This window comes from Haliaeetus albicilla, chromosome 1 (assembly GCF_947461875.1).
Source record: "Haliaeetus albicilla chromosome 1, bHalAlb1.1, whole genome shotgun sequence".
Classification (NCBI taxonomy): domain Eukaryota; kingdom Metazoa; phylum Chordata; class Aves; order Accipitriformes; family Accipitridae; genus Haliaeetus; species Haliaeetus albicilla.
This window is the reverse complement of record NC_091483.1, coordinates 13,630,869-13,643,476: the sequence shown is the minus strand read 5'-3', so window position 1 is coordinate 13,643,476 and position 12,608 is coordinate 13,630,869. Positions and strand designations below refer to the sequence as shown.

The following is a 12,608-nucleotide window of genomic DNA, read 5'->3' as shown; positions in this document are numbered from 1 at the left end:
GTTTTGTTTATTGCAAAAAATTGGACTATATAATAATAGTGTTTAATTTTTTGAAGTATGATGGAATGAAATGTCCCTTAGAAGAGTAGTTTTGATATCATCATTTGAAAAGATCTAACAGCAATGGAGACACCTCCTCCATAGATCATGAGAATGGATAGAGAATAGGAACATGCTGGTATGACAAGAGGTTTAACTTCTGTGTGGGGTTATTTTAGAGAAAAGAAGAATTACATACACCCTACAATGAAGGAATGACCAGCGCTTCTATTTTTTTCGTATCTGTTTATTACAGGAAAAAAACAGCTGCTAAGCAAAACCAGATGAAAGTAAAGGTTTATCCACGAAGAGCATAGAAGACCATGAAATTTCTTTTCCTTGGGCAGAACTTCATTAAAGGATGAGCTTCTTGTGGGTCTAAGGACAAAATATTTCTATAGATGTGAAAAATAAGCGGAATCACTTTTGGATTCTTGCTCAGTACTTGTGAAGGCCACAAGGAGAGTCTTTTTCTTAGTTGCAGGCTATCCCAGACACAAGTAGGTCCCAACTGTAGGCCACCTGGGCATGGTGTTGACCGTTGTCAGAGTCATGAGGCTGTCCTAAGAGGAACTACCGTGGAGTGTAATGAATTACATGTTTTCTCTGCTCCTAAGAAAATAATTTCCCCCACAGTGGCCCAAATCCTGCTATCTGCTTTGTGCTTATTTTGGCTACTGAAACAAGCCTTGCAAGCACTTTTGCTAAACTAACACATAAATTTGCCCTTTTCCACAGAGCTGATGTTTTCTCTAGGCTTACTTTCAGGTGCAGATGTCAGGGGGGCTGGTACCGGGCAGTGTGCTATGGAGTGTGAAGATGCAGGGCTTTTTGATAGCACCAGTACGTGGTTTTTCATAGGTTGATTTTGAGTCAGAATAAGAGACAGTGCAGTAAGTTCTGTATAAACCATCATTATCACTTTCATTTTAAGATTTTAGCATGGAAGAGTAGCACATCATTGACAGAGGGTACACTGAACAGTGTACAATTGAGAAGATGAGTCAACCTTAAAATCCTAAGTCTCATTGACCATACTGTCCAAGATCATTGAAAAAGATGAATAATTCTGGACGTTTCATGTCACTATCCAAACTGGAAGCAACTTGATTTGCAGACAGGTTTCAGTACTAACTCTCTAAGGGTTATGTTTAAGATTTCTCAGCTTGGACACAGAAAAAGGAAAATCCAGCCTTACTGGTGATTTTGAAAATTCTGTGTGTTTCTCTTCATGGTATCACTCCCCGCCCCAAAAAGGATATACTTTTCTCCTATGCATGTGATTGTAGTTCAAGTATTATGAAATTTTAGTGAGAGAGGATTTCAGCTTACTGATATTTCCTTTCTCAAAGCACTGAAGGTAATAAAACAGAAAAAGTTAATATTCCCATTTGAACTCCATTCAAGCGCCTCCAGTTACTGCACGCTACAAAGACATATTTCAGTTCACACTTGGAGTTTTCTGGATTTCTCTTCTGTGTCAGAACTTAGTCATTTCTTGCAGAGTTATTTCAGTGTGCTATATGGGCTGTCCCACATCTGTAGCCAGTCCGCTAGGCTGTCCTTAGCAAAAGCCTCATTTCCTTGCTTTCTGCAGAGAAAACTATTTATCTGCTGGACAGCCCCCTACAAGGCAGTGCAGTATTGTTAAGACATCTCCTTTTAATTTCATTTAAACCCTTTTATATCTTTTAAAATGCTAATGCTTCAAGGCACCCGCAGTTACCATTTTTCTCATTTTGAATTCCTTCAGAAGAAGAGCCTTTCTTGGTAAATGATATTTCAGTTTCCATGGTGCTCCTTATTATAAGTGGCTGCTCTTTTCATCACCGAATGGTGCAATTTTCATTCATGCCGAAATATCAATGGTAACATGTGCAGCAAATTGTTCCTTTATGATCCTTGGCATTGTGGAAACTCTCCTGCTCAAAATTAAATGTCAAGGAATTTAAGAAGTATGAAAAATCTGACTCCTTTTATGCACACACACACAGAGACACACGCTCCTCTCTCCATCCCTCTCTGCACCTAAGCGTTTGTCTTCCCTTGTTAGCATAACGAGTCATTAATATGCTACCAGCGACGCTTCCTAAAAAGTTCAGCTGCGGGGCCAAGGGGGTGGCGTTCCCTCCTGTACCCTCTGCTGGAGCTGAGCAAAGTGTTTTGTATTCAGGCTGCTTGTTCCCAGGCTCTGAACTCGAGTGGCTCATTTTGGGAATGATCGCAGCCCCGCCAGCCTGCTCCCTTGCATTACTCAAAGTGTTGCTTTGCCATTTGCCGTGCTGTAAATCAGAAACATATGTCCTCCGTATAGACAATAAAAATACATACAGATCAAGGCAGGGCATCGCCTCCACCCCAGCCCCGCTGCCAGCAAATGCTCTTGTATTGGTGGTGTGTGGGAAGGATGCTGTGACAGGCAGCACGGTTTTTACTGGGATTCCTTTTGTAACCACCGTAATCTCTTTCCCAGGCCATGACATTATTGTTATGTGGTAGCTGCTGTCTGCTGGCTTAGGTTTCCCACCTATGAGGCCTGATCCGCTCATTTCCCTCCTCAGGTTCCCTTGTTTATACTGCTAAATATTCCCTCCCAACTACTGCCGGTGCTCTGCTGACCGCTGTCTTTGTGCTTCACGGGAAAGTGGCTGTGCGGGACGGCCACTCTGCCTGCTTGTAAGTCTGCAGGGAACTTCAGAAGACTCTGTCTTCCCTACGAAAAGTGATTCTGCGTGGGGAAACTAGACCCTGTTTGTAAATCAGGTGCTCAGGGAATGAATAATTTTACTTTTCCAGAAGAGCCTCCTGTAAGAAATAAGACTACTTTTAATACACAATTACATCATGCCCTTCTTTTTACGTTTATTTTAAGTCTAGCAGTGAGGTACGTGTCCATATGGAGCAGTTAAGAGTAAGTTAGACCCGCTATCCCATGCTAGATAAGGCAGCTTGGAGGGAGTGCTTTCAATCATGCCTCTGCCCCACTCCCCTTCATTTCCATACCTGAGCTTGGTGTAGGCAGGTGTTTTGTTTTTACAACCCCATGTCATGTTTGTGGTTATGCCTTCCTTGCCTCCAAGCAAGCACGGTGATTTACTATTGCTTCTCACCACAATCTACGCTACTGCAGTGCTGTAAGCACTTCCCACAAATAGGCCTCAGAAGAAAATAAAATGCTGGAAGTTGTGAAAGAGCAGAGGTGCTCCCTTCATCTCCTGGTTCAGCGGGAGCTAGGCAATAAAAGTCAAATCTGAGTTTTTGCATCTCTGGTGGAAAAGGTCACACACTTCCCAGAGTAGGTGAATGTTTCCCATAAATGAAATAAAGGAGGGATGTCAAAACGCTGAGGTTAGGTAGAAGCATGGAAGTCATTCATCAAGCCCAGGAGTGACAATATCTATGTGTTTGAATCCTCTGGATTTAGACTATGGTGCTTTTAAAAGGCAAGCTTTGTGAGAGAGAGTAGAAGGTCTGACCTAAACCACACTTCAATTGCAATACCCTAGATAAATGAGCATCTTCATCCAAGCATCTTCACTGTTATTTTAGGTTCTGAAATGCTAAATGCAGATCCTTTGCTAAAGATCCTGCTCAGCTGCTGCCCACATTTCCAGGCACCTGACTTTTCTCCAGTTAAGCCTCCCAGGCTCCCTGAGGACAAGCATGCCTGAGTTTCCAGGGCAAGCCTAGCTCCATGCAGGGTTGGCTAGGCCTGATTATTACAATGGGAAAGAAAAGCCATCTTAGGCCCTTGGGACCGGTGTGTCTTGGGGTCAAGTTACAGTGCAAAATTAAAGCCAGGTCTGATTATTCATATGTCTCTTGGAAACAGTCATAAACTTTGTACAAAAAGTTTGCAAATGAGGTAATGTGAAGATGTTGGATACTGGCACTTGATGGACATATGGAAATGGTTTATCAAAGAGTTGACTGAGAAGTCACAGGGGATGATTTATATCTTATGTTTCAAGACTGTGTTCCGTTTCTTTTTTTAAAGAGGTATTTTTAAAAATTAAGCCCCCATTTTACTTGCTTTTCATATTATTTCAGCAGCTCTGCGTACTGCCTCTTGTGCTCGCTTTCTGGCTCCTAACAGCACTTGCTGTAGAAGAAACTTGCATGGCTAAGCAGAGATAGTATGACTAATATTTAGTGTTGTAACCTCGAAAGTCCTTTGTGGATTTAGCTGTCATCTTTACTACCTGCTGTCTGGGCTTAGTTTTCTTCGGGGATGCCAGGAATGCTATCCGCTCCGTGTGAAAAGGTTCAGGATCCTGCTTGACCACGAGAAGTCTCTCTAGCTGGTAGCCCAAGTTTCAGAGGAATCCATTCCGCTCTTCAAAGAAAGGTGTTTCATAAAAGGCATTGGCTTGACAAGTTAGGGCTTCGGCTGTGACGCAAATGAATACGGCACTCTGGTGAGATCTGGCTTGCCAACCTGAGTCAGTACACGATGTGACCGTAGCCAGGTTTAAATCTCTGTTAAAATAAAGCAAATCACCTTGCAAGCATAACGATTATCCTCAGTCTTTCAGGGGCTGTTGGCAGATCTGCTTCTGCTTGGGACTTCAGCTGGGAGGGTTTGCCTAGAAGGAAATGTTATGGAGAACAGTGTTCCCCTGTGCGGTTGGTATCTTTCTAGGTCTTAAGTTTTAGCTAAGAGAGTGTTTATGCTAATTGATTTTTTCAGAAAGCCTGCTGAAGAGGGTATTGAAAACTTTTGAGAAGTTAATAAAATCTACGGCTCTTCCCAGCACACTTGTAGTGCAGTTTGACCCTTTAAAGTCAGTTGGTCATACAAGACCCCTTTTACGAACTGTCACCAATTATAATCCAAGCTAGTGAAGTTAAACATCGGGAAGCAAGCAAGTAATTAGGTACAGCAGAAACCTTTTTCTTCTCTTGTTAGGTGATAGAAAGCAAGAAGGTTTTTAAATGCAGACCATGGCCTGATTCTTCATTCTGTTATCCCAGTGTCATGCTGCTGTGACTCTGCAGATGTCAGAGGTACAGAACCAATGCATTGAAATGGAGAAGGGAGCCCTTTAATGCGCACTCCAGCAGTAACACCCGTGGAGCATGTGGTGGCGTAAATGAGAGCGTAGCTTAATAGCTAGTCTTTCCTTTTTTTTCATTTCTCCCCTGGAAAATCACAGTCAAAAGAAGATGAAGAGAAGTCATGTAATTTAATAGTGTTTGAGCTGCAAGCCCACAAACAGCAGCTCTGGTCTGAACATAAGGCTGGAACATACTGGGTGGCAGTGAAGGGGGAAAAGCAGTGATCTGCTGAGGAGAACCTTCGCTACAATAAACAAAACAATAATAGCTCATTGCTAAAGCCAGTCGTTGCCGAGACCCATATTAGCATTTACAAATACATGGATTTGAGAGGTTCTGTGATGATTCCCATCCCTTTTGCCTCTCTATTCCTGCCTTTGATCCTGTCCTGGGAGGTGGCCTCCTTTTAAGTTTTGCACCCTCCTTTTCTCCTAACAGATGGGCGCGATTGTAATTTTTTCACACGTTGACATGGTGAGAACCATTTGATCCCTTCAGTGTAACAGCCTGTCTTGTAGGCTGCTTTTCGCATAAAAAACATGCATCAGAGATAAGGAAGTTTATATTAAAAAATACTGCTTTCCTGTTCAAGGTTTGGGATTGCCGCAGCTCACAGAATGACCACCCGGCAACGGCAAGAAATATAGATTGGACTCTGGAATGCGGCACTTACTAAGCCAAACCTATACCTCTTCTGGTCTTGCACTGAAGTCCTGGGAATATTAAATTACCAGCACTCTCTAGCTGCTTTCTGTATTGTATTTGGTTATTTTTTCAAGTGTCAGGTTATTTGGATAAATTTGCACTTGTGACTTCTTCTGCCAAGCTTTAGCCCTATGGACAGTGCGATGAATGATTAGATTTTTTAAGAGTGCCAAAATCTGGAAACAGTTCATTTGGAAAATTGCTTAACAGATTGCAAACGGTGAATAAATTATTGCACAAGGGAACTTTTGAAAAGGATCTTGAAACTCCTGTGGTGGTAAATTTTCAACTCAAGATATATAGCATGTACAGGCTCATGCTCATGAAAACCAAGCAAATCCTTGCCTGGAAACCATGTGAAGGAGTTAGGACTTTTCCTCTCTCCTTTTTTCCTTTTTTCCTTTTTTTTTTTTAAAAAAAATTAAATGTAACAGAAAACATCTTTCACAATTTCTATAGCACATTAAAGATGTGGTTTTTCTCACCTAACTTTACCAGTAATTAGTTGATTTGTTTAGAACTTCTTATTTATGTTTCCTGGCTGGGTCCCATTGGTGCAGCTTTTTCCAGGATAGTCGACGCAGACTGAGCATTTGTAAAACCTGCATTTGAAATGGATGCAAGGAAATTATTTTGGCACGGCCTCTAAAAAACAACGGACGTGGCGACAATGTGTTTCATACTTGTGAACTCAGCTGATTTGGTGGGGCATATTTGACTGTGTGCTGCTTGTTTCCTAGAAAGTATAGCCTGCAGTGGTCACAGCTCTTAATGCTCACTGTTTGTTGTTATAAAAGTTGTCATTAAGCTGGGATATGAGCTGTAGACTTCTGGGAATGTTCCTTGGCTGATTTATTGACATTGTTGTTCTTATTCTCAGGTTCTCGCTCTGGCTTTCTTTCTCTTTTTCCTTTTTTTTTCCCTCCCCCCCCCGCCCCCTTAATCTGTTCTGTGTTTTTTCTCTCAAAAGTATTTGTAGGAGGTAGTGCAATATCAGAGCAGATTATCAGAAGATGTATGATTCTGCAACACTGAAGGTCAAATCCAAAACCCAGTGGATATCCTGATTAACTGAACCCTGTGCCCTAGCTCCGGGGCGCTTTACAGGCTCTAGAAGGAGGGAATTTGCTTCCAAGCTGTATACAGCATATATATGGCAATGCATTTCGGCCCTGTATAGGCACAGGATGGACTAGCTGTATTTCTCATGCTAAATTTCTCTGTGATGGCAGACTCCTCAGTGACTCTTTTTCTGGGAAGTACAAGGTAGATGTGCTCTTCGTTTCAACTGTTGTGATTCTTCATTACAATTGCTTTGTATATAGGGAAGAAAGGGATGATTTGGCTTTGAATACTAGCTAGGGTTGGGTAAATCTTAAAATGTGTGGAGATTCAGTTCAATTTTTATCAATATTCAGATGCTTAGAAGCTACCCTAATTGTCTCTCATCTGATTTTATAAAGATTTTTTAATTATATTGTCAATATTTTCCTGATTCAGGTTTCCTCAGATTTTTTTTTTTTCCCCCCCTTTTGATACTGATTTTCTTCAAAGTTCTGGGAGAAGAGATGAGTATTGCTTCCCCTTCTACCTGAGGAGCAGCCTGCTTGAATATCATCTTAGCAGTAATGCATGAGTCACTTCCAAATCATTGTGTAGGTTTGGGGCTAATGTCAGTGCCTCAAGGTCTACTCAGAAGAACAGCTGATATGAAAAGGATTTTTCTTGATTTTGAAATCTCTTGACATTTCACTTTGAGATGAAATGCAAAAGGAAAGCACTGCCCTACAGTAACCAGTAGCCACTTCAATGCAAGTTCAAGTCCTGGGCCTGCTTTCAGTAAATAAAACATTGCAGTCTCCTGTATCTGAGCACACACAATGCTACGGTTTTTAAGCCATTGGTCATTCTGAGGTCTTTACTGGTTGGACAAGATTTCTGTCTTGGTTCTAAGACTTTTTTCCTAAGAAATGTCATGCTGAAATGGTCAAGTTTCCCATCAGAAGTTTTAGCTTCAATGAATCAAAAATCTTAAAGTGAAAAATATTTTTTTCTTGAATTTTCTGACTCCCTCTAGTCCAAAATGCTCAGCTAGGTGTGTGGCAGTTGTGAATTTGCATTATATCAGAAATATGGCTTATCGGTGTGCTAACACCCTATGTTGTGTTTGATTCATAGGATGTAGAAGTGAAAAGGTGAAATCTGCATCGATAGAGGCAATTTAATGGACAATAGAACTTAGGTATGATTTTTCCTGATTTAGAGAGAAGATTTGGAAGTCTAGGAGAATATCTAAAATACAAGGAAATTGGTACAGTGATCCTCCAAGGAAAGGAGATAATCTTTATTGGTAACGGCATTACAGTTTTTATTCTAGTGCAGTGACTGTAGTTCATAGCAGAGAGTTTGATAATGGGATCCTGTTGCAAATTGGGAACTGCCTCTTAAATTGGATGGATAGAAAAGACATGATTAAAGGTCTTACTTAGTAGTTTTACATATGGTTCGTACCTGTCTGTCTGTGCTTTCAGATGATTCGAGGACCAAGTGTAAATCTGAACTGAGATGTCAGTGAGAAATGAACCGTACGGTATTACTCATCCCTGAAATCTTGAAACTGGCCTTTCATTTTTATCTAAATCTGTCACCGAAAGCAGTGGCTAATAAGCAGCACTCGGAGGAGCCGTGTGCGAACGTACGGCAGCCGCCTGAAGGCGTGCCTCTGCCAGGAGAGAAAAGGATGCGCAACCTGAGCGCTCGCTTCGCTCAGAAGACGAGGACTCAGGAGCTTAGAAGTCACAGCATCCCTTGTGCTGCTCCAGGCGTGAGTTATGATCTGCGGGCTTTTTAACGAATAGTGCTTGCTGACTACTTCTGGCTTGGTTTTTGGGTTTTATTCTTCTCCCGAGGGTTTGTTTTTTTTCTTGTTGGTATTAGGATCCAAGGGGGTTAGTACTCTTCAGCATAACAAGGCAGGACCCACAGTGGTAAGAAAACGGTCATGTTTGGAAGCATGATTTCTCCCCCGGTCCCCCTTAGTTTTGAACTGCCATTTTGTTTTAGAGGAAATTAGACTGGGATTTAAATGAGAAGCTAATACAGCAAGCAGGTATTTGGTAAGAGTTAGAATGGACGAAGCTAGTTTGTTAAGTTTAACAATGTGGTTTCAGTCATTCAAATGGTATTCGTTAGAATAGCACAAATTTGCTATTTTTGGCTGGAAACATTTTTTTAAGGTTGGACTAAGTGCTGATTTATCCAATAGCTTGGATTCATCTGTGATGCAGAAGATACGTTTAAAATCTCTCTTCTGAGAGGCTTTGAAACCATGTATCCCTACCTTGAATTAGATGCTAAATAGATCGAATTCAATTTAGACCCAGGTTAGGTAAGAAGCTTAACCAAACTGGTTGCAAAATATCTGGCAACAGCCCTACAAAAACATTTTTTTGCTCTGGACATATTATCAACACGCAGTTCTGCTGTATTTCTTGAGTCAGTAACTTTGTGGTTTTTCCGGCAATACAGCACTTGTATTCTGGGCTGTTCACTCTGGTCCTTGCTGTTGTCTTCTCCATCAACAAGCACATCCTACAAGCTGACTGGCTCCCCTCCTTCCAGCTTCTTCACCTGAGACCATGTGTGTGAGGTAGCAGCGGATTAATGCAGTATCATTGTGTCTACCCAGATTTGGTGCTGCAATATGGCATGATCCTCTTACCTAGCTGTGTGTCTGGGTTAATGACAGTATTTGACACCATGGCTTCTAAGGTGGGCAAGATATGCAACAGTGATACTGTCCCCCTTTATTTAGTCTCCGTTTAGCGTGTCTTTTCAGCTCTATACAGGTATAAAAAAGTCAAGGATTTCTTTGAGCAATAAGTACTGGTAGTGAAGAGGATCCTTAAATTCTGACCCAGCTGTGTTTCTTTGAGAAAAATATCAGAAAATAATGGATCTTTGTGTTGGTTTTCAAAACACGTTTTCCTTTGAGGTAATTGCAATAATCCTTTAGGACAGTGCTTGTGGCCTCTTCTGGGACACCCAAATTCCTCGTTCTGTCTCTCCTTCTTCCTGCCTGATGGGGTGACCTTCACAGTAAAGTTCTCTAAATATGGCAACCTCTCCGTCTCTTCAAAAGCATTCTTAACATAGACAGCTGGAGCGAACCGGCCATGAAGCAGGAGCTCTCAGCTCTCCTCAGAGGGAGTGCACATACTGCATCTTTCCAACCTCAACTCTCAGCCTTGGAATTAAAGGACCAAACATTTGTTTCAGCTCTGAGTCTGATCTTGGTGCGATGCAGGTATCAGTGATATCTAGCAATGATATCAAGTGGAAAGAGACTAGAGTAACACTTGAAGCATCTGGGGTTTGATCCTAACTCAAACATTCGCCTGCAGTGTGGCTTCGGATGAATTCACTGTGCCTCTGTTCCTCTTTAAAATAGAAATAATTCTGCTTTTCTGCTTTGCTGACCTGGAGGACTTGCTATATAAAAGTTTGGTGTTATTATTTACTTGTGTGCTATTGTTCTGTCTTTAAGCTAAGATGTCAGGGGGTTTGTACTGTTCAGTACTATTTGTGCTGTGCTAACAGTACAAATTTGTGCTGTTCCTAGTTCTGTGTCATATTCTGCCCTCATGTATCCCTGAATAGAGAGGGAGGTAATTGGGATATGGTAAGGTGTGTGAGCAAAGAATTGCACAGAGGAGGAAAGGACAGAATTTCACACGCTAGATGGTTTGGCATCCAGGGGAAGATGTTGAACCACCTCCAGGTGGGCAGGCATGGAGTGCCAGTAGGTATGCTGGAGATGCCACTGTGATTGCTCTCCTGATACAGAGCTGGATCACCTGCATCTGTCATCTGCCTTATTGCTGGTTCAAGCACTGATACCTGCTGCCTTCCTATTGGGCTCAGCTGGAAAGTCAATATGGGTAGGCAGCTCAAACGGGCCATGCTTCTTGTATGGGAAACATGGGGACCATGGCCTCTTGGTGTCCCCAAAGGACTCCTCCCTCAAATAGTTTCTCACCTCTTCATTATAAACCTATTTGCTTTGCCTAGACGGTTTTGTTTAGGTGTGTTATTTTTTTTACTGGTAGTTTCTAATTATGATATTTCGGGATCACTGAATGTGCATTCACCATCATTAGTGGCTTCTTCTCATGTTATTTGTTTCATGTTCAGGGAATAGCAACCAGATTGCAAAATAATGAGCTACCTTGTGTATTTCAGAAACATACCCCTCGCAATATGCATTTCAATGATTATCGTCACAGTTGGCTATGTGTTAACAAACGTGGCTTATTTCACTACAATCAGTGCTGGGGAATTGCTGCTTTCAAAAGCTGTAGCAGTGGTAAGTTACAGAAGAAAAATACAAAGCTATATCCCTGCTGCAGTTGTGTTTGTTGATATATTCTTATTTCCAGGGGAAAAAATCGGGGGGACACGTCCAATCAGGCTTTTCTATGGCTCCTCTTTTATACCACTTATTAGCATTCCGGTGAAATTAGTCTGATTTTTGACTGATGAGTGGGATTGCGCTTAAGGCCATCGATAGCATTTGTAATGTAATGTTAGACCGTATTTATTTACCTGATATAACGAAGTCAATAGGACTTAATTTTTATAGCCAAGTACACGCTTGAAAAATTCTGTGCTAAATTGTAGGCTGAACTCCTGGGAAGCAGGAAATACAGATATTTGTGGGAGTGGGAGCTCTGAACTATTTTTAGTAGCAAGAAGCGGTAACTCTGTCTCCACACAACGTGTGTCCCGAGTACTTAGGAAGGGGGTTGCTGTGAATACTGGAGTTCACTTGGGAAGGAGTTGCAAGGCAACCTGGTTTGGAAATACTGCTTTGATTGTTCTTGCTGAATTGTGGTGATGATACTGATTTTTATATTTATGGTATCTGACTCGCAATGAGGAAACAAAAATTTCCACTTATTTTCCAGTAGTGACACTGCTGTGGCTACTTCAATTGACGTGGCATTTCAAAATGACCAAATTCTGTAGCTCATGGAGATTTAGAAACAAAACATTTTGCAAACCTGAAAGAAAATTGTGCATGTCTCCTGTGGTGCCCCAAAGTCCAATTAAGGCTCTTCTGGTAACCTAGAACAACAAAGCGTGAATGGAGGGACCGTAGCACTGGGTAGCATCAGCTAAGTAAAATGAAGGCTGTAGGAAAAAAATATTAGGTATACAGATCAGACCTCGATCCTTTCAGAATGGGTCATCTTTTTTGGAGTCATAACGGTCTAAACTACACATAAATCAGGGCCTGATTCCACCTCCACAGCATTGCCTCAACTGGCGATCTTCCATGCGCAGTCAGGAGTAAGGGTGGGAGACCTCATCTGCAGTAGCCATGGTGTCATGAAATAAGAGGTAACAAATGCACAGCACAACTTTCAGTGAGGGATGCAGAAAAGGGGTGTAAATAAAACTTACCATATTTATTAAGAATTTGTTAATAGACTAAAATTGCTTTCATGTTTTATGAAAAATCAGTGTATGTTTCTCTCTCCTCTAACAGACCTTTGCGGAACGACTAATGGGGAACTTTTCTTTAGCTGTACCAGTATTTGTTGCACTCTCCTGCTTTGGCTCTATGAATGGTGGCATTTTTGCAGTCTCCAGGTGAGCATTGCTAATATTACTGGGGGCGAAGGGCATGGGATACACACTGAAGGTAAGGAAGCAAGGGGAAGGGAGAGTAGGATTCATTCCCTTAGCAGGGAATGAAAAATGACTGTAATGTTTACCAGGTGTGGGGCATTTTCTCACTTTGT

At 41.7% G+C, this 12,608-nt stretch overlaps 1 protein-coding gene across 2 annotated transcripts in view; it reads left to right on the top strand.

Moving 5' to 3' along the window:
- The window catches only part of SLC7A11 (solute carrier family 7 member 11), a 61,711-nt gene that overhangs the window by 36,365 nt on the left and 12,738 nt on the right, over positions 1–12,608 (top strand). The window contains exons 7-8 of one of the 2 annotated variants that reach the window (XM_009924569.2): positions 11,044–11,167; positions 12,353–12,456. In XM_009924569.2, coding sequence (XP_009922871.1) covers positions 11,044–11,167; positions 12,353–12,456 — 228 coding nt within the window. Of the gene's footprint in view, positions 1–11,043; positions 11,168–12,327; positions 12,457–12,608 lie in introns of both variants that reach the window. The other variant, XM_069779308.1, reaches the window with a different exon arrangement.